At 41.3% G+C, this 22,274-nt stretch overlaps 1 protein-coding gene across 3 annotated transcripts in view; it reads right to left on the bottom strand.

The window, feature by feature from the left end:
- PARD3B (par-3 family cell polarity regulator beta) overlaps positions 1-22,274 on the bottom strand; it is a 1,047,303-nt gene that overhangs the window by 285,079 nt on the left and 739,950 nt on the right. For all 3 annotated transcript variants that reach the window (XM_059168302.1, XM_059168301.1, XM_059168303.1), the window contains 2 exons: positions 20,090-20,296; positions 19,117-19,354 (listed from right to left, as the gene is read on the bottom strand). In XM_059168302.1, coding sequence (XP_059024285.1) covers positions 19,117-19,354; positions 20,090-20,296 — 445 coding nt within the window. The remainder of the gene's footprint in view (positions 1-19,116; positions 19,355-20,089; positions 20,297-22,274) is intronic.

The following is a 22,274-nucleotide window of genomic DNA, read 5'->3' on the forward strand; positions in this document are numbered from 1 at the left end:
ATATGGAAGATATTTAGTGCACAATCAAACACACGTTCAATTGACAAGAACAGAGTAGATTTTAGCAGCTCTGAGTAATTAAATCCTGACATGAAGAAAGAGGAAAAGGATGCTGTAGAGTGTTTACACTATTTCTTACTTTTTTTTATCCTACCCAGAATCGATTCAGCAACATGTGGTCAATGTATAGGAGGGCTGTTATCACTACATTCATGTAATTTAGGGGCAAGCCTATGCTGAAGAACACACTCAGATACTGCTGCTTTATTCTTTGTGAAAACTGAACCGAACATTTGGGAATTAGGGATTTTTTAATTTAACTAGTGATTCCCAACAGGATGTGTTTCCTCGTACCCTCTACCAGCTATGCTTATATATTGTATTTTACTATAACATGATATTACATATTATATACCACACTTTTTTTTTTAAAGATTTTATTTATTTGACAGACAGAGATCACAAGTAGGCAGAGAAGCAGGTAGAGAGAGAGAGAGAGAGGAGGAAGCAGGCTCCCTGCTGAGCAGAGAGCCCGATGCGGGGCTCCATCCCAGGACCCTGAGATCATGACCTGAGCCGAAGGCAGAGGCTTAACCCACTGAGCCACCCAGGCGCCCCATACATACCACACTTCTATTACTGTACCTCCTCTTGTCTCTCAAGACATAAGAGTTTGACTAAAATCAGACACTCCTGGAGTGGCCTCTCCAATAAAATTATCCCAAATACCTAACAAATATTATTAAAAAGACTGGCAGGATACTCCCTATTTCCCCAAATCCCTCTTCCTGGTTTAAGCCAATTATAAATGTCATGGATGAATTTAATTAAGTCCACTATGGCTATCAGATTACATTTATCTTTGTACATCTTTTGTTTTCAAACTGTGTTTTTAAATGCACAGGTATTTGTAAGACACGCCCTCCGTGATCAAAGACTGAGTATTGCCTCTCTAGCTCCCCCTCCAGTCTTATCAATGAATCACCTGCAGCAAAATGGAAAGGGTAAGAGGTCTGAGAAAATTTCTAACCGTCCTTCTGTAGCACAATTTTAATAATAAACAGCAGGACATTTTCCTATTTACCATCTCATTTAAGCACGTTGGGCTAAATTCAATGGTTAATGAGGCCTCATCACATGGATGAGTGATTTGTACCTTTTTGCAGAGGTCCTAGTTCTGAAGTTTTGTTAACTGTCGAAGAAATACATCTCATTCTTGGAAATGTGTACTCATTTACTGGAAGTCAACGCTGACTTAATTCAGGTTTTCAGATTATGTGGTGATAAAACTGTCCATGAAAACAAAAAGAATATCATATCCTGGTTTTCTTGACTTGTAATCATATTTGAAATCATCGCCTTCTTCGTTTTATTTTTCTAATTTTGCTGATTGGAAGTTGAATTGAGGCCACTGGCTTACTTTTCTCAAATACGGAACAAAAACTATCCAGTGATGCAAGTCTAGCTTTAAAGCAAGTTTAAGGTTATCAGTTTTGCAAATACAAGTTATTCAGAAAAAGAAAGGCCTGGGTCTGTATATGTCCGTATGAAGAGAAAGAAAAAGAGAGAGGGAGAAAATGTTAGTGCTAATGTGGCAAAATATCAATATCTGAATCTGAATCTGAATGAAAGGTAAATGAGAATTCTTTGTACTATTTTGATAACTTTTATGTGACCCTAAAATTACCTTGTAATAAAATAAAACAAACAAACAAAAAGATCTAAGCAAGTTCTAAGGTTAAAAAGACATAAATGAGAAACCAGATCAAAGAATTTATAGACCAGGTATATAAGTATGCTCTCAGACACAATTACTATTGGCCTCAATCTTGTAAATCAACAATCAATACCCAAACACTTATGTTGTTTAAAGTCACTGGTCTATTGGCAACAAGCAGCAATATACATTACAAAAACCATCATCCCTAAATGATATTAATGTTTCAGCTACAGCTGCCATCAATTATTTAAGATCTACTGCCTAAGCAGGTTGGTAGGCTAGAAGGCAAGGTTTTCAGAAAATATAGGGAGAATGGGAAGAGAACCAAAAAACGATTTTATCCTAATTAGGGAATGCTTTCTGAGCACTCTAGAACCCCAGTGTATAGCTACATAACGGACTATTTTCATCTGGTGGTCTGCTCACCAGAATGATACAACAAAATGGTAGGACTGCCCAAAGGAGGCAAATTTCCCCCAGGCGATGTATACCAGTAAAATAAAGGATCAACTTATTGAAATATTGGCCCAGCTAGACTTTCTTCCATTAACAATCAGTTGAGACACATTTTTAAAGCAACAGCTTAAATGAATGGCTGTGTGTCTGTAATAATTTTGACTTAAAATGTCAACTGTATTTGAGATGCCATGTGCATTTAATCAATGTCTCTGTATTGTAAAAATAAATATACTTCAGTGTGACTGCTGTGCCAGCCATAAATCATAATTCACAAAGACAAGAACATCTTATCTTCTCTATTGATAGTTGTTAATGACAATACTGATTAAAATGGTATCTGCCTGCCATATTATTGTTAAACAGTCTATTAGAATTTCTATTACATCCTATAACCTACCACTGTTTCTCTTTATGCTGCTGATACATTTCTTATGAAATAAAACATGATAGACAGTTAGACTTAAAGTTTAACACTGAAAATGCAAAACTAAAGTGTGGAGCTTATCAGTAGGTTTTCACCTATATTTTCAAAATTAAGAGAGTTCCTTCTCTTAGAGAATGCTAGTCTTCAATAAACTTTTCTCTTTTAGAATACTTCAGTTTTACAAAATGAATACTTCATATAAAAAAAAAAAACTACAGGAGTTAAAACATCAACTGTCATTTAAGAAGCTCATCAGCCTAAGGGCACCCAGGTGGCTCAGTTAGATAAGCATCTGACTCTTGATTTTTGGTTCAGGTCACAATCTCAGGGTCATGAGTTCGAGCCCCATATCGGCTCCATGCTGAGAGTGGAACTTGCTTGGGATTCTCTCTCTCCCTTTCCCTCTGCCCTCTTCCCCCATTTGTGTGCGCTCTCTCTCCCTACCTAAAAACAAATGAAAAAAACAATCAAACAATCAAATCAAACTATGGAAGCATGATTGCTAGTCATTATTTCTAGAATGGATTTCTTGGAATCAAGAATTAGTTTAGCAATCCATTTTTGAATGAATACTATGGTCAAGACAGTGAGCATTAGTAAATTTGCCATCAGATACACCTAAGGATCAGGGGGGAAGGAGACTAGATCGAGCACAGCTAACCAGGATGAGCAATGGCCAGAGGAATCGCATAAAGACAAAGAGGCTGACTTTGAGAGGTCAGCCAGCTAGTCTAGAAGTGATCCATTCAGGCATATTCCATCAGCAGCACAGGCCATGGCAGTGAGAAAGCAAAGACAGATGAATACTTGAAAAAGCATGCATAAGGTTCAAGGAAAACTAACCTGTCACTAGACACTTGGGGTTGGAGATGGAGCCAGGAACGAGTATTCGGGGTATGACCTGTCAGAAATAGGCAAGTCCCACTATATCAGCGCTCTAGTCTAAGACAACATGGTTCAAGCTGAGGCCTGCATGGCACTGAGGGTTCTTAGGCAATGCCACTAGGCCCACCAAGCCTGGTGTAGAAACCAACAAGGCAGGGATGTAGTATTTTGTTTAAGAGTCGTGGTTACTCAGAATTCCATGGGTTTATAAGAGTTCTGTGGTTGGACTACCAGATGCCAGATGTGGAAAGCACTCATACAAAGATGACCGGTGTCAGCGGAGAGATGCTTGAAAGTCAGTCTAATTTTGTGTTTAGTTCAAGAGACGAGGACCAGGAGGAACTTGAAAGTTGGATTACATGAATGAGGAGATATGAGGGCAAGGTAGAGGGAAGAAATATGAAGCAAAGACAGAGAACACAAAATGGGAAGAACACATAAATTCAATGGTTCTTCGATTCAAGGTGGTACAAAACCAGCGGAAAATACCAAGTTTATGTAGCTCAGCTCTAATGCAAGTCTTGAGGAATCAAGCCTGGCCAATGACTTTTCTATGTGGCCTGAACACGCTGAGCTGAGAAGATGCCGGGTGAGCTGGAGTCAGAAGGAATGAGAATGGCCTACCAGGTCCATAAATGAGTCTGCATTTATTTCAACAATGCCTTGGCATCTTTGCTCATTTTTAACAATGGAAGGACTATTATCTGTATAAATATTAAATGTTCAATATCTAGGTTTTTGGAGAACTATTCTTTCTTTCTTTCTTTCTTTCTTTCTTTCTTTCTCTTTCTTTTTTGTGAATTTCTTCCTCTACTTCCATCTATTCACATCATAATAGAAAGGAGGAAGCTGTAATTGAAAACAGTAAAACAAAATGAAGGGGAGAATGTATGATAAATAGGAAAAAATGTTCTGATAGGAAGTTCCAATTAACTCGTCAAAGAGTCTTTACAAAGGTGTTTCAGCAATCATATTAATGTGGACATGAAATACTCTATTAGAGGGGACATGGTGGAGGCATGAGAAGTATGGAGGACATGGTGCGGGGAGTCTGGTATATAGTGTTTGGGTCAAAGTTCTAGGGAATTGGTCAAAGCCACTCCTTTCATTTTACAGTCCATCTTCATCATAAAAGCTGTTCTTTCATATACTTTGAAAATTCCAGGAGGCAAAAGGAAAGCAGAACAAATCTATGATATTGATTTTCTACTATACATTGACTAGAGTTCAAATTTAAAGTGGAAAATTATAGTCCCTGGGGGAGAAGAAACCTATCAATGGGAGGAACTAATACCGAAAGCCCTAGAATTAGGGTTTTTACTGTTCACTGGTGATTCTGTCTGCAATCAGAGTTACAACCATTATTTTTGGTCGATGTGCCCTCCAGCTCTCTCTTTCTGGAGTTTTGAATTTATATAATTTTTTTTAAGGATTTTTTTGTTGTTGTTGGCAAGTGGGCTGCTGCTTTTAGTCATTCTCTACTGAGACATTTCTACTTTGATTCCTGGAGCTATATGGCTCTTTCAGATAGCAAGAAAGCCTTAAGAGACTATATGACACCTCAGGCTAAGGCAAGCACCAAAAAAATAAGGTAAAAGAAGAGTTCACTCAACTTTTCTCTTAGAGCTTCTACTCTTTTATATGTTCTTTTAATTAAGAGTATACTTCTTTTTTTTTTTTTTTTTTTTAGCTTGTGGTATTACAAATAAAGTTAGTTTCTATTTTGTGTTTTCAATGAATTTTTATGACTACAGTCAGCACATAAGCAAAGGGTAAGGAAGGTCAGATACAGCTGACAATGCAGATGAGGGCGAGCCACTGTCCTGATTTGCTTAAAACTGAGTAGTTTCCCAGGGCATGGGATTTTTAGTGCTAAAACTGGGATGAGCTCGTTATGCTAACACAGAACAAAGGATATGCCAGGAATATGTTTAAAGGCCAAATCATTCATTTTGCCTTTAATTAGATCTTCTATTTTGGCGAGTTACATGTTGGTGGTCTTGGGCTGTTTCTCAGTGCCATTTCACTCTGTTAAACTGACTTCTCAGATGACCAATACTTATGTATTTTAGTTTATAGGCACGTCTGCACTATATATTTTCAGCCGATGGCCAAGTACTTCATCATCACAATGATCATTTATACACATATTACAAGTGTATACAAGGTGTGTATCTCCCAGGCAAAGGACAATTCCATTCAAGAAGGCAACTGTACAACTAGGTTTAGGCATCCCACTTTCAGTACTTTTACTAAGTATACTGCAAATGGTTTAACCACAGTTTTATGGGATTCATGAATGCTCTGCTTATTTAAAAGGAATTTAATACATTTTATGTTACATTAATATTAGAACTTCTATGCCCTACCATCCTTCAAGGAAAGATTGCAGGTGCCAGGAGAACACACCTGAGCTGTTCACTGTGGTTACCTCCAAACTGAGCACTGAGACTGTTACTTATAAGATATATCATCAATAAGATATATCCATCAATATTTGTTGAATGAATGAAAGAAGAGGTCAGGGGAAAAAATTGACTGTACAGTTACAACATGCTTATTGTATCCTTACTGGCTGCTTGATCAAAAGTACTGAATAAATTATTTCAGAAAAAATTCAGGATTATTCCAGTTAACCTAGAAAAGAAGCTTGGAAATACATACAAAAAATCCATGTATTTAAAAAATAAAAAACAGCGCCCAGGGTAGGTTTTTGAAGGGTGAAGAAGGAGAGAGGGTATATATCTGAATTCTAACCACAATCATGGTCATAATTTCACCATTTGGCTCTTAATTTTAAATCCCACTTTCATTGCTAATCATTTTGTATTTATGGGTCATCTTAATTAGATAGAGAGCCTATGCAAAAGGTTCCTGCCTTGTATTTTTTCTGCATTTCCCCAGAGTAGAATTTAATAGATGTTCAAGTAATAAACTGATTGGCAAATTTTTTCATATCATTTTAGATGGATATTTATCCTTCCTACTTTTAAAGTACTTCAGGGAGGTCAAGTCTACAACCTGTTCAGAAACCTCATTCCAGTGCTTAACAACTGTCTTCTTTTTTATGTCTAACCTCATTTTCTTCTAATAAGGATTCTGGCCCATTTTCTCTAGCCCTGTCCTCAGTGGGGATGGAGAACAGCTGGTTACTATTACCACTTAACTCATCCTTCAACCTTTTCTTCAAGCAGAAATTAAAAAAAATAATTAACTCCCAATGCAGTTCACCCTTATTTTTGATCCACATTCCCTGTTTTCATTATTTTCAGTACTATTACCTAGAAGGACTAAAGGGCACAACACATTAATATCCACATAGGTCGGCTCCAATGAGCATACCGTCTGAGCCGTCGTTGACCAGTGTAAGCTTAGTAAGGGCCAGTGCTGCGCAAATTGCTGTGAGGCAGCAGTTTTGTTGAGAGGAATTTCTGACCCCACCGAGGACAGGAGACAGACATGTAAAGCCTAAACTAAACCCCAAGTCTGCCAATGGGAAATCCAAAAGAGAAGACTCAGGACGTGGGAATTTTGAAGACAAAGAGAGATGCACAAGTCAAAGAAGGATGCGTAAGGGGTCTGGGGCTTAGGGTGGGCTTCAGAAGTCTGGCAGGACTGAGAGAGAGAGAGACAGACAGACAGACAGACAGACAAAGGCGGGAGAGGAAGGGAGGGAGGGGAAGGGGCAGAGAGAAGGGTGATCATCCAAAAGAGAATGCCATCTTAGTGCTCACAAAGACTGTTTTAGGTAATAGTGAGTCATCTGATCAGAGTGGTGAGTTTGCACAAGGGGACGGTTAAAAACATTAAGAGAAAAATAAACTGGGATAAGACTACAGAGGATATTGAATGCCGACCTAAACAGTTTGAACTTCAGGAGTTAACAGCTCCCAAGAGGGGGTTCCCGGGACTCGCTGCAACACAATCATCAGAGATACCAGACGTCATCCTAGACCAACGAATTAGAATCTCCCTATGTAAGGGCCAGTGATCTCTAGCTTTAGCAAGCTCTGTAGAAGGCTGTAGAGGACGGTTGGATTTTTGAGAATGACTTGGTAATTGGTAACATCTTGGCTCCTAGAGCAGAATAGGTTACGTTTTAAGAACTTTCTATGTGCCAGGCATTTTCAAATATCATCGAATTCACTCTCAAAGCAACTCTATTAGGTAGATCTCTTATTATTCCAGTTTCACAGGAGAGGAAACTGAGCACAGAAGAGTCCGGCAGGTGCTGTAGGACCGACAGCTACAAAGAAATGGAGCTGGGGACGTGAGCCTAAGTAGATTTGGCCTCAGAGGATTTGATCCTGGCCACTAGGCTATAATGCACTTCTGTGCAGAAGGTTTCCATTAAATACCTGATACCCGAAGGCATAAACGGCTGCTGGCTATGTCTAGGATGAACCAAAAGGAGGAAAGGAAGAACGCAGGCAGCTAGGAGTTTGTTGAAACAATTTAGTTATAAATAACAGAAACCATGGTCAGCGAATGGCAGAAGAGACAAAGAAGGCGACAGAGATGTCAGAGACCACGCTTCACAAGTATCAGCAGGAGTGCGGGCTCATGGAAGGGAGGGTCCAGCGAGAGAGCCGCATCTCAGATGGACGCCGCGGGATTCCTGGCAGTTCCTCCTGCAGAGTCAGGACATCGGGCTGAGCTGGTGACTTAGACAGGTGGATGATGAATTAGATTTTAGCCATGTTGAAGCTGAGGTTGAGGCAAGCCACCACGCAGAAATGATCAGCGTTGGGCCGGAGAAGCAAAGTTGGATTGTCTCCAAAATCTTGTTAGATATTATTTAGCTTGGTTGCAATAATAGACCTAGATGTGCAATCCCGTAATATTTGTGTACGTCTTATCCATTTTTCAATCTGTGTATCTCCTGTATCTGTCTGTAATTGTTCTGGGAAGCCTCTCTCTTATATGGTTATTATGCCAAAGAGTCAAGTCTTTTCCCTTAATTATGAACCATCTCATGTTATTAAACTGCTGTTTCATAGATTGACTAGAGAGAGAAAAATCCAGTGAGTAGCAAAAATAAAAACGTATGGGTTCTACAGGATGTATCAAAGTATATACAAAGTTGTATATACTTTGTATTAGCATCCAAACACGCTGTGTCATTGCATGTTTGGATGCTAATATGGCAGCAGCCGTGATTAAGAGGGAACTTGGTCTTGCCAGCAGTTCAAAGTCTGGCTCTAGGCAGGCAGTTTCACTTCTCAATGTCTCATTCTTTATTACTGCAAAGTGAAGCTACTATTTGCCACCCTCTTCTCCCATGCATCTTAAAGATGGATGTTAGTAAATTACATTGAAGTTCTCAGATAAAAGGTGCTAAACAAAGAACTAATTTCATTTTTCCCCTCAAGCAAATTATTAAATCTATACATGTCATTATCTAATAGTATTAAGTAAACATTGCACAAGGACATGACATTGCACTGGACACGGTACAAAGCAAATTAGGCAAATGCAGTCTCAACTAGGAAGTGGTAGGTGTTTATATATATGAGTAAACCTGCTGTTAATATGTTTTATTAGTTATTTAATATGAGTATGCAAATAGGTCCATTAGGAAATCCTTTGCATTTTCTTAATCCAGCATTTTAAATGATTATATTTCACCTTAAATGCTAATGAAGTTTATTTATTAATGTGTATCTTCTACCTTAGTGCCTGTGAAAATTCTTTGGAGCATATCAATTTCTTTAAAAGTTAAGCTGATTTTTTATTTTCCACTGGACTTTTGTTCTGATCTGTTAACAAATCTAAACCTCATTATCCAAGAAGAGTAATGAGATCAAGGGATCTATTTTTCTTCGTGCTCTTTCGTAATTCACATTAACGTTAATGGGAGTTGTGCACGCATGTTAAGGGAAGAAGAGAACCCTAATTAAACAAATCAGCCTTCTGGTTGACACTCTACGTGATCATTTGTTATTATGAAAAGTACGAGGAAATCATCCTGCTTTGGGCAGCCATAAACAGAGCTCCAGAGGAATCGAGATTCCATACGGTAGGAGGGGAAGGCGATGAACAGCAATCAGCTTTTCAAGTGATTTTGAAAACAAGCTACCCATACACTTGTATACTAATTAACTCCATCTATGCCCCTCGCCCCTCTATGAACATATACTCAAAGAAAACAGAGAGAGTGATAAACAAACATTTGCAGACACGCACGACAGCTGAAAAAAATTACTGAAGTCAGACACCACACAAACTCTGCACGCTGGTGGCTCACTTGTCTACACACTCAGCCCCCCAGCCTATCAGCCAAGCAGCCTGCCTGTCCCTGGGTCTTCTTTTCTTTCCCTTGAGAAATAAATGCTGGCCACACAACCCTCAGTGTGTCTGATCCAAATTTAATCTATACTCTAGTTACCATACTTGCCTCTACCTCATCATTTTGTCTCCCTTGCCCTATTTATGGAGGCTCTCCCTCTACTTCTTTACATTCTCCTGTCTGCAATCTATTCCTATTATGATGCTAATTTTCCTCTCTGGTGCTTAGTTGCAAACGAACAAAAGCTGGGATGTATAATACATAAATATATAAATATTATCAGCGATCACACCACTGAGTTTAATGGAAGTCAATATCGGTATATTACACTCTCTACTTTGCAATTCCATTATGGGCTCAACACTGCTGGTCATAAAAAGTAGCATTCTGAGCCCAGGCCTGTGATAGTAATAATGAAAAAAAAAAAAAAAAAAGGTGGGGGCGGTCATTGCTCTTCCTAACTCGAATGAAAAATTAAAATTGCTAGGGCACTTAGCTCAGAGGGAAATTGGCAAATTAACAAAATGAGGAGACAAAATATTCATGGCTCATATCGTGAAAGAGAAAGTAAATAATTTAAGACGGACTGTGAGGTGAGAAAATTCTGTTACCCAAAAGACAAAAAAGGAGCCTCACACAATTTCAGTGTGTCTTCGGCTTCGATTCCTTTCCTGCTCCATCACGGTGAGCCAGGGAGGACGGATGGTTGCACCTGTGAGTAGCCTTTGCCATGTAAATTCATTTTTTGCCAGTCATATGTTTCTCTCAGGCTCAATATAGGCAGCCATTTTGCCCTGATCCGTTAAGGTTCTCTGTTCTCCATGTATTTCCATATACAACTTGCAGCTGAATTAAGAACTTTGACCTACCTTGGCTTTCATTTTTCATCTGAAATTTCATATTTCAAGCTGGCCTCTACTTCATGAAGCAAAGCACCTTATCTCTAGCCTGTTGTTGGCCTTTTGCCTTTGGGGAAATGACTGTTAAAATTTCATTGGCCCGGCTACATTAGACAGGTTGCCCTTCATACCCATAAAGCTGAAGGGATGCCCGGACGTTTTACAGCCACTATCTAGAAAGAGGTAATGACAGGCACAGCCACATTACATTTATTGTACATGAGACCTATAACAGCCGTTATGGGATCAAGGTAAAGAGGAGAAATGTACGACAGATGTCATGCTCCCTAGAGATTTAAGTATTCTGTCTCTATCTAACCTAATTTAAAAATCAAGTCAAAATGTATCTTTATGGGTAATGTATTATAAGACAACTTCCAAGGCACCCAATGAAAGAACTATGAGCCATGCATTGAGAATATCAAGTCCAAAACCCGTCCATTCACTCTGGTCTGAAACACAGGAAGGAAAAAAATAGGAAAAAAAAAAAAACCAGCCTGTTCCTCCATCTGAGTCCGTTCCTATTTGTATTCAATGCCACCAAATGATGAGATAACCTTTGAAAATAGTTCAAGGTTATATTTAGAAAGGAGCGACCCAAAGCTTATAAAATAGAAAGGACTGAATGATTTTCGTGATGTCATGACTTCTTACAGCTTTTTAAAGCTAAACTGTCCAGTCTAGAGAAAACAGAGCATGCTCACCTGAAACACAAAAGGGCAATTAGAGGAAAAATTTGCAGAATTGAAACAGAAGTTTAGGCGGCTCCAAGTCAAACGCTGATGGCTGGCTGGCTGAGTGGGGCCATGCAGTAAGACAAGGAGAAAAACCTACCAAGGCAGGCACTATCCTGACAGCTCTGCTTACATAAATTAACTCCAATTTCACAACAACTGGGAGAGGATGTGTTATTATCCCCCACTCACTGCTGAGTAGATGACTCAAAGGGACTCATGAAGGCCACAGAGGTTGTAAGGGACAGTTTTTTAAGTAGGTTAAGTATAAATTCAATGGTGATGATGTCTGGGTTGTTGTTTGTGGTGGAGGAGAAAGGTTTGTGTGTGTGTGTGTGTGTGTGTGTGTGTGTGAAGAAGTGTTCTTTCTTTCTTTTTTTTTTTTTTAAGATTTTATTTATTTACTTGACAGAGATCACAAGTAGGCAGAGAGGCAGGTAGAGAGAGAGAGAGGGGGAAGCAGGCTCCCCACTGAGCAGAGAGCCCGATGCAGGGCTCGATCCCAGGACCCTGGGATCATGACCTGAGCCGAAGGCAGAGCTCCAACCCACTGAGCCACCCAGGTGCCCCAGAAGTGTTCTTTTTAAAATGATCCACAGCAAGATGTCATATGGAGATGCCTTAGTTTCGATAAAATACTATACTTTAGTATAAAACAAATGAAATGTAAGTGCTTTAGCACATGCAAAGCTTAGATATAAAAAGTTGGTGTCTTTAGATTAAAAAAAAAAACAAAAACCTATGCCATTAGGGCTCATAATTTAGTCTTCTCTATGTAGAAATTAAACCAGTGTATTACTGAGGTACACCTATGTTAGCTGAGTTGAGAAGAAACAATGAAGAATATCCAACCGGGGCCCCTGGCTGGCTCAGTCAGAAGAGCATGTGACTCTTGATCTCAGGGTCATGAGTTCAAGTCCCACACTGGATGTGGAGCCTACTTAAAACAAACAAACAAAAAAAGGAACATCCACCTGATGGGCCAGGAGGAATAGAGTGGACACACACAGCTGCAAATCGAGTTCGCCCTTTAGATTAAAGCCCACGTGTCTTCAGATTGTTTACCTCAGGTGCAATAGGGTTTTGCATGCTAAAACAGACACAATTTGGGTTAGTGTTCTGTTACAGCTTTATGTGAAGTTGGTTTAAAAGTAACCTCATATTCCTATGCTGCAAAAACATAAAAAATAAAGAAAGAGCAGGCATAAAGTGATTTGGCATTTAGTACCACAGCATGCGAGGTTCTGATAACGAATCTGCTGAAATTCAGTGTGGCCTGGGCAGGTGCACAGTCTGTTAGGTAGGAAGTCACTGTGAGGACACAGAGGACACCATCCCTCTGACTTCACCTTCTTCGTAACACCTACCACAGTCCAAAATAATCTCAGTCATTTGAGTTAGCGTTTATTCTCTTCTCCTCACTGGGATGCAAATCACGTAAGAGCTGCAGCCTGGATGTCTTGTTCAGCACCAAATAAACTGACTATTGATTCCCTCAAGCTGACAAGGAAGTGCTTTGTCCCAGGTAACTGAGCCCAATGTCCCACCTCTGCCTGGGAAATCCCTTGCTACAAGTACTTTACACGTTTAGGTGGTATTTTGCTTATTTTGTTTTAAACTCACCAAAAGAAATTCAAAAGTCTTTGAGTTTTCCTTCCTTTTCTAAGACCAAAAAAACCCCAAACAACAACAACAACAACAAACCCATAAAAGCAAGGACTTCATCACTGTATGCCTGGGGTCTAGAACACTGCCTGATGCAAAAGGAGCATTCAGTAAGTAATATGGAATAAATGAAGACTGATTATGAAGGTGCTTGGCGAAGACTAAGCATTCAACATAGTTTATTAATCAATGACTATGGGCAAATTTTTAAAACAGAGATGAACCTCTCTATGGGCAAGTGTAGCACTTTGTTATTTGTTAATCCATTAAAAAGGAATTTACCATGCAAAATTCCCTTAGGTACCAAAGCACACAAAGAGTATAGAAAAGGTACTTGATCAACAGCAAGGTTTTCCATTCAGGGTGCAGCACAAGTAGATAATTCAAAGGTCTCTGAAGTAAGTGGCCTATAATATCAAAAGGAAGCAGCAGCAAATATGATATAAAGGAATGATTTTAAACACAGACTTGGGACAGAAATCAGTTTAAAGAATGTAAAGATCCGGGGCGCCTGGGTGGCTCAGTGGCTTAAAGCCTCTGCCTTCGGCTCAGGTCATGATCCCAGGGTTCTGGGATCGAGCCCCGCATCAGGCTCTCTGTTCAGCAGGAAGCCTGCTTCCTTCTCTCTCTGCCTGCCTCTCTGCCTACTTGTGATCTCTGTCTGTCAAATAAATAAATAAAATCTTAAAAAAAAAAGAATCAAAGATCCACATGGCTATTAAATAATTAAGAAATTAGGGACTTCATGCTGGGCTTTCTGCTCTAGAATGTGCAAGATTTTGTTGGCTAAAGGCTATTTCTCTCCAGTGCTTAGAAAAGATCTGCTAGACCCCAGAAGAACAGCCAGGGGCTGATGGCAATTGCCTTGTCTACTGAGTGGGTCTGGGCTTCAGCCTTTGGCCGCAAGGAGCCACAGGCATTATTTCTACAGTCTAGTGCCATGAAGAGCACAAGGCCCTAAAGAAGCCAACACGTGATGAAAAAATTTAAGCATCCTGATTCCCCAATGTCCTCTTTCAACAGCAGGTAAGCAGAGGATTCAGGGAAACTAACAAAGTTGCTAGATTCTTGAGCTGCATATTTTTCCATAATAATTCATGGCTTGTGTCAGAGCTACAGTTGACTCTATGAGGAGGTAATTCTGAAATCAGAAAAGGGGTGCCTGGTCGTTCAGTGGGTTAAAGCCTCTACCTTTGGCTCAGGTCATGATCCCAGGGTCCTGTATCAGGCTCTCTGTCTGAGCCTGCTTCCTCCTCTCTCTCTGCCTGCCTCTCTGCCTACTTGTGATCTCTGTCTGTTAAATAAATAAATAACATCTTAAAAAAAAAAAGAAAGAAAAAAAGAAAGAAAAGCATTAAGCATACTGGCACCAGACCGCACATTTAAAGATACAAGTTAACAAGATCCCCACAATTTTTTCAAAAGGATCAGGAGTAGGTCAAATTAACTAATGAGCTAAACTCTATGACTACATATCATTAACATGAATGGACGAGCTAATATTAGAAAAGCACACAACACTTAGCATTTTACAAGCCAGAGCAAAGCCCCTGCTAACACATTCACACTTTCGCGATGCGTAGCTGAGGAGAGGGAGATGATTTTCGTCCCCACACGTGCCCTTGGCCAGGTGCCACTGTCCACGGCACAACCTGCATTAAAGCTCCATGTCAGGAGAGTGGCTGTGAAATGCAGATAATGGAACAAATAATACATATTTAAGCCACACATCTACCTTCTAGAGAACCTTATAGCAATCAATCTTTTTTTAAATAAGAAAGAAACGAAGTCAATAGCATCTGAGCAACAGATGAGAATTAAAGCAAAATCTGTTGGCTAATGGCAACAGCTTTTGTGTTCTTTGTTGCTGAAAATGTGCATGCAGCAGCAACTCCAATATGCTCACACACTCAGATGCAAAAGGCTATGGAAAACAGTTGCTATTTTTACACGGGAGATAAAATCAAACACCACCTTTCAGATCTTAATTTTCCTAAAACCGGAGAAGGAAACAACACGGAGTTGCTAGATGTCTAAAGGAGCTAGGACGTGTGATTTCCACCATGGGCAAATATAGCGTATATCGGACAACAAAAGGAATGGGTTCTATATTCTGGCAGGAGAATATGAATCGGCCAAAATATAAAGTGAAGGCTTACTTGAGTAATATTCTAGAAAAATGGGATATGTGAGGCTTTAATAATTTTTATATTTGTAGACTACTCTAGTTAAATCTGTTTTGTTTTTTCTTTAACACCTTAAAGAGGAACTTGTTTTCTTATAAATTACCATGATATTGTAGAAGTACTACTAATAATTATAAGAACTATTTTAGCTTTCTATTGATGCTGTAAAAAAGTATCATAAACATAGTGGCTTAAACAACAGACATAGGCTGAAGTTAAGGATTTGGTAGGCTGGGTTCTTCCCTAGAGGCTCTCCAGACATACTCCCCCCCTCAGCCCTAACTTCTAGAGGCAGCCCTCATTCCTTGGCTCATGGTCACCTCCCTCCATCTCAAAGCTGGCAACATTGCGTTCCTCTGCCTCTTTCTTCTTCAGTCGTATCTTCCTCTTTTATTTTTTTTTAAAGATTTTATTTATTTATTTGACAGACAGAGATCACAAGTAGCAGAGAGGCAGGCAGAGAGAGACAGAGGGAAGCAGGATCCCCGCTGAGCAGAGAGCCTGATATGGGGCTCGATCCCAGGACCCTGAGATCATAACCCGAGCCTAAGGCAGAGGTTTAACCCACTGAGCCTCCCAGGCAGGCCTCTCTTCTACTTTTAAGGCTTCTCATAATTACTTTGGGTCATGGGGGGGGAATCTGGGATGATCATCTTTATCTTAAAGTCAGATGATCCCCAACCTTAATTCCATCTGTACCTTAACTCTCCTTTGCTATGTAACATGACATATTCACAGGTACCAGGGATTACGCTATGGACATCTTTAAGGGGCCTTTATTCTGCTTACCACAACATCTATTGAATGTGTATTTCTTGCCAGGTGCTGTTCTATAAGCATGTTACATGTAACTAAACATATATAATTCCCAAAATAATGGTATGTTCTATTATTTTTTCCATTTTTCAGATGAGGAAACTGAGGCACATAGATTGAACAGTATGCTGAATGCTACCTAGATAGATAATAGGAGGAGCTGGGATTCAATTTAGCATTCCACATGCAGAGCCTGTCCTGTTTAAACCTGACCTCCACTAATTCAAAGGCAATTCCCATCTATATATTTGGATTGTGTGTGTCATTGTTATCAGGTGGTTAAAGCATAGCCTGCAAATTCTGGAAATCATAATAATTACCTGGAAAAAGGGCAAGTTTAACATTCAAAATGTCAAATGGGAAGACAGAGTCTATAGAGACCACCAGGAAAAACAAACCAGCATTTATTGAGACGTGTCCTACTGCTATCAATATTATCTGTGTTGCCTAAATGTGATTTTGCAGTTTCAACGAGTCTCTCTCTTTCCCTATTTATATATAATAACAGATTATATTTATATTCATATATTACATGAATAACACATATGGAATAGAGCTTTCTGTTTCTATCTGAAATTTTCATTGAAAATCCCAAACCTGGGTTACCTGGCTGGTTTAGTCGGTTAAGCATCTAACGCTTGGTTTTACCTGGGGTTGTGATCTCAGGGTCATGAGATTGAGCCCCACTTTGGGCTCTGTGCTCAGTGAGGAGTCTGCTTGAAACTCCCTCCCCCAAATCTGCTCCTCCCCTTCTCACACTTGTATCTTTCTCCTTCTAAAATAAATAAATAAAATCTTAAAAAAAAATCCCAAACTAAAAACATCCTAGGACAAATGCCACACAGTATTTTCTTTTTTTTAAAGATTTCATTTATTTATTTATTTGACACACAGGGAGAGAGAGAGATCACACAAGTAGGCAGAGAGGCAGGGAGAAGCAGGCTCCCCATTGAGCAGAGAGCCTGATGTGGGGCTCGATCCCAGGACGCTGGGACCATGACCTGAGCCGAAGGCAGAGGCTTACCCCACGGAGCCACCCAGGCGCCGCAGCCACCCAGCATTCTTGAGAGAGATATCTCCTAAGAGTTGACTAAGAGGTAGCCAACATCACCTCCCATCCCTCACCTTCGGCCCCTGGATAAAAGAAGGATAGAGACTGAGAGAGAGATTCTCTGTGATGGAAAGTTGTAAGAGCAAAGAAAATAATGGAAAGGGCTGCTTCCCCCCACTACCCCCCAATAAAATAAGTGAGGAGTCTGCAAGATGGCCCCCGAGAGCATTTGAGGGCGGTCGTCTGAAAGGAGACAGTCATCCTCCCCATTTGCTTGAGACACAAACACTCACGGCCCCTCTTCCTTCCCCGCGCATGCCAGCTTGGGTTTGGCTCGTGGCTCCAGAGCTGGGGAGGCACAGAACAGGGCTGGACTCTGCTCTGGAGAAATCTGAGCATGTCAGGCTGAGTGGGACATCCCTATGGCAGAAAGGGGGGAGGGGCGAGCAATGGGAACAGGCTGGGTTTTTTTTTTTTTAATATTTTATTTATTTATTTGACAGAGAGAGATCACAAGTAGACAGAGAGGCAGGCAGAGAGAGAGAGAGGAGGATGCGGGACTCAATCCCAGGACCCTGAGATCATGACCCGAGCCGAAGGCAGCGGCTTAACCCACTGAGCCACCCAGGCGCCTCCAGGATGGGTTTCTATCACTTGGAGGGGCAAGAGATAGGCAACTCCTGGGAGCCAAGTAAACATAGGCATCTCCAACTGACACCATCTAAGGCTATTAGCTGGGGGCTGGGGGGAACAGAACACACACACACACACACACACACATACACACACACACACACACATAAAACCTCAGGGTGTGGTTCTGAGGTCAGAGGCTAAGGGTCAGAGGATCTCAGGATATCAGTAGAGATAAGTTTCTCCTGTTTAGTGACTGGTACAGCAAGGAGCCACTGAAAAGTCTATAAAACTCGCCCACAAAGGCTCCCAACGGCCAGATTATACCAGATCCAGACACCAGTTAAGGACAATTCCACCCTGGTTCTACAACTGCCTTTCCCTTCCCCCTGGGTCCAGAGACTGAGAAGCAGGAGAAGGTGGGATCTTGCCCCCACATCACCTTGGGGTAGAGACTTGAGGCGCAGGGAAGGGAAGTGTCGGTTAACATTAGACTGGCATTTTAGACTCCGAGGCAGAGGTTGTTTTAAGACCCAAAGTGACCAGAAAGCCATCGGCTGGAGTGACGTCACTGAATTGTGGATATTGTTTCAGCATCAACAAAGCACATTTGGAATTAGCTGTAGGACAGGAGCCAAAGTTGGTTTCTGATGGTGCCCTTGGGGGCCAAGCCCAGCCGCTGGGCTGGCTGCATCTGACACCGCGTCTCACGACCCCACTGAGTCAGGAGAGCAGGTCTGCTGGCCTCACTGTTAAAGAGAAGACAGGAGGCTTGGGGAAGTGAAGCACCCATGAAGCCGGGCAGCTCACGTGTGCAGGGTCACGGACCGAGGACTGGGTGCTCCGACCCTAGACGCAGTACCTCTCCACTGTCCGCTCCCCGCTTTGCAGGTGCTAATGTGCTCACAGGCCTGGCCACGCACCTCCAGTTACGGGGTGGGTGAGTGAGCTCTGTCTACTCTGTCTTCTTTAAGTCACCTGGGGTGTCGTACACGCCATGGCGGGGGACTCCCTCTCACCTCTCGCTTTCCCCACACTGAGGACGCATTTAATTCACCGCAAAAACCAAGGCCTGTGAGCACAGCCCATGTCTCTCCCAGGCATCAGCCTTTCGTTCACAGCAAACTGAACACAGCCTCCTGGCATCCCGGGGGGACCTCGGGGGCCACCGAGGAAGGCTCCTTCTGCTTCTGTGGGAAAGGAACGAGTGCCTTCGCCGTTGAGATTTTTATGTACTTAGCTAAAAAGGAGGGAACACTTGCCATTGTTTTCTGGATACACACAGATCAACAATTTCACCAGGAAAACCCAAAAAGCAAGACCAGGCCCGCTGTGCCTTCGCAGCACGCCCCTACCTCAGCATGGCACCGAACCCTTTCTTCTTTATTTTCCTCTCTGGGTCTTCATTTTCCTCTTTCAGCTTTTTCTCCTTGGCTTTCAGTTTGCCCTTTTCCTTCTTCTTCTCCTTCTCTTTCGGTTTTTTGATTTTCCTGGCTTTCTGCTCCCCGTCCTCCAGCTCAGGGCTCCCCTGAGGGACAGATTCACAACTCAGAGCCCCTTGGCCGGAGTGAGAGCTCTTATCAGACAGACCGTCTGTGCGGAGAGAAAAATCAATACATGCGGTCAGGGGCACTGACGGTTAGTGTATCAAGAAAAGTCAAATGTAAAATACAGAGGGATGCAGGAACCACGCCAGAGTTTTACCCTTGCACGTGGCTACTTGTACCCTTTGAAGAGACAACTGCCTAAATCTGGTTACTTCAAGTAAGGTTTCCTGTAGGGAGGAGGGAGCAGTGGGTGGTTCAGCCAGGGGTATGAAAGGTTTGATCCGTGGCACAACACGAATATCTCTGAAAGACAGCTTGTTAACCTCGATTGGCTCGGAAAGCCCGTGTGCTGGCAAACAAACAGGGCGAGTTTATTTCCAGGAGAGGTTTCTGAGGACACATGTAACCCAACTGCTTTTACCCAATTAATGCAGTCAGTCCTCAGGTTGAGGCTGCTTCTAATGACTCGAATAAGAATGTCAAGAAATGCATACTTAGTGCTCCCAGCCTAAGGGCAAATGACAGTTGGTCCTTGTAGGAGAGTGAAGGGGGACATTTCTTTAGCGTTTGCACTGTCGAATAAATTGCATATTGTGTCAGCCAATTCCACGTTCGTTAAGCCAAAGGGCAAAACATCTCAGGAAAACGAATTACTTTTAATATCAAAAATATAATTGTGATCCTTAAATCATTTTTCTTTGTCATTAAGCACACATCCTTGGCTATGATTCGCGGATGATAATGAGATGAAGAAACCGGGTAAGGAGGCCCTTAGTCCTACCGGCTTCGAGCTCTTCCGGTCCGTCGTAGGATTTGTCAATGGCCGCCCGGAAACTCTCGTTGCAGCCCCGGCCGCGGACCATGTGCGGCCGGGGCCTGTGGAAGGGAAGTTCGTTCTTCCTGACCTCAGCGACCGCAGTCTGGAGGCTCTCCAAGGAACTGGACTTTTTCAAACCCAGAGTTGGACCGAAATCTTTGCTTGGAGAGTCTGGAAAAGAAAGGGCAAAAATGGACCCTTTCCCCAAGGAGGCATGGTGTGGTGTAATGGAAAAGTCTGCTGTTGCGGAAATATTTGTTTGGGCATCTTTAAAAAGGGGGTTTCTGAGTGGGTGGGGTTTGGGGTTCGACCCCAGCTTTGCCAACCTTGACCAAGTGGCTTGAGTTCTTGGAACCTTAGTTTCCTTTCTTTGTGCGTGAAGTTGTGGTAAGATTTAAAATCATAACATATACTATATAAATATTCCTGTGTGTATTCATGCCCATACACAGATATCTATGAATTTGAACGTTTCTAGCAGTCTACAGAGATTGTACACGCGCACACAAACACACATACACGCACACGGCATCTAAGATAAAGAGGGCTTCTCTCACAGTGCCGATCCAAAGTATTCCCTACATTGTGGCTTTTTAAAGATAAATATATATATATATATATATATATATATATATATATATATATTTTAGAGAGAGAGAGCAAGCAAGCTTTGGAGGGGGGAGAGGTTGACGGAGAGGGAAAGTCTCAAGCAGACTCCCGGCTGAGCACAGAGCCCAATGCAGAGCTCAGTTTCATGACCGTGAGATCATGACCTGAATTGAAATCAAGAATCAGACCCTCAACTGACTGAGCCACCCAGGTGCCCCTACATGGTAGCTTCTACCATTTCCATGATCATTTTTGTGATTCTTGAGTAACATACTAAGCATAGAAATCAACATTGAAGTGATCGTAATTTTTATGATTAAACACTTCACTCTAGTGGCTATTAATGTATCATGAATGCAATTCATTTAGTCAAAAAAATAAATAAAGCAAAGCAAGAAAGAAAATAACTTTTCTGTGTCAATGCTTATTGTCCAAAACTGTATTTCTATTTGGGTATCTAGAAAAAAGGTAATTTTTAAGTGTAATTATGTAATTCCAAACAAACAAACAAATAAAAAAATCCCCAAACCTAAGTGAATTCTAGTAATTTGTTTTCCGATATATAATATCTTTCATTGGCACCATTTGGCCCTGTAGCTGCCCCCTGCCCCCATGCCGTGACCTCCATTCCCAGCCACAGTCAGGCTTTCTGGTTGGCTATAGCAGGATTAGGCTATTTAAATACCAGCATCACGAAGATTATTTTAAAGATGGAAATAATTCTATCAGGGTGCCTTTCCACTGGGGCGACATCTCACAATCCTCTCCAGTTGTAAAGGAGGTTATTACCACATGGAGGCCACATCTGCGTTTCTGGGAATAAACTACTTTGCAGTTTTTCAACAGATACAGATTGAGTACATACTAGGATTATGTACATAAAGTACCTTGCTCAATGCCTCTTTTCCGTATGTTCCGGATATGTTAAACATAGAATAATAATAATTCTAATAGCTAACATGGCATGACAAGCTTTGTCCCATTCTAAGTGCTTCACCTGTATTACCTTCCTATAATCCTGGCAGTTATTATTGTTAATCCCATTTTATAGATGAGGGAACTCATGCACAGAGCAGAGAAATAACGGCTGTAAAATTACACACTCACTCCGCATCAGAACTGGGAATGTCCTTAGGCAGCCTCACTCCAGCATTTCTGATCTAAAGAGAAACTTGGCCTCTGCCCTCAATTCGATTAGAGTCAAGCTACTTAAACTGGCCCACAGAGTCCTCGTCTCTAGAAGAAGATCATCAGTCTAGATTAGTCCCGTGAGATGGGCCAAGTAGGCAAAATACAAAGATCAGATGTTCCTGTAATTCTACTTTCATCATTAACTTCCAGGAGGTAATTCTGCACTTTGGACAACATACATGATGACAATAAACACTGCATCTTATAGGCAACAGTATATCTTGGATCAACCCAACCGAGATGAGCTTGAGCGAAAAAAAAATTACAAGAGATTTCGGGGACAGATTTCAGATGCTACTTGCAAGTCACAAACACTGAGACTATGTTGCTACTAAATTCAAAAAGAGGC

This window comes from Mustela lutreola, chromosome 3 (genome assembly GCF_030435805.1).
Source record: "Mustela lutreola isolate mMusLut2 chromosome 3, mMusLut2.pri, whole genome shotgun sequence".
Classification (NCBI taxonomy): Eukaryota; Metazoa; Chordata; class Mammalia; order Carnivora; family Mustelidae; genus Mustela; species Mustela lutreola.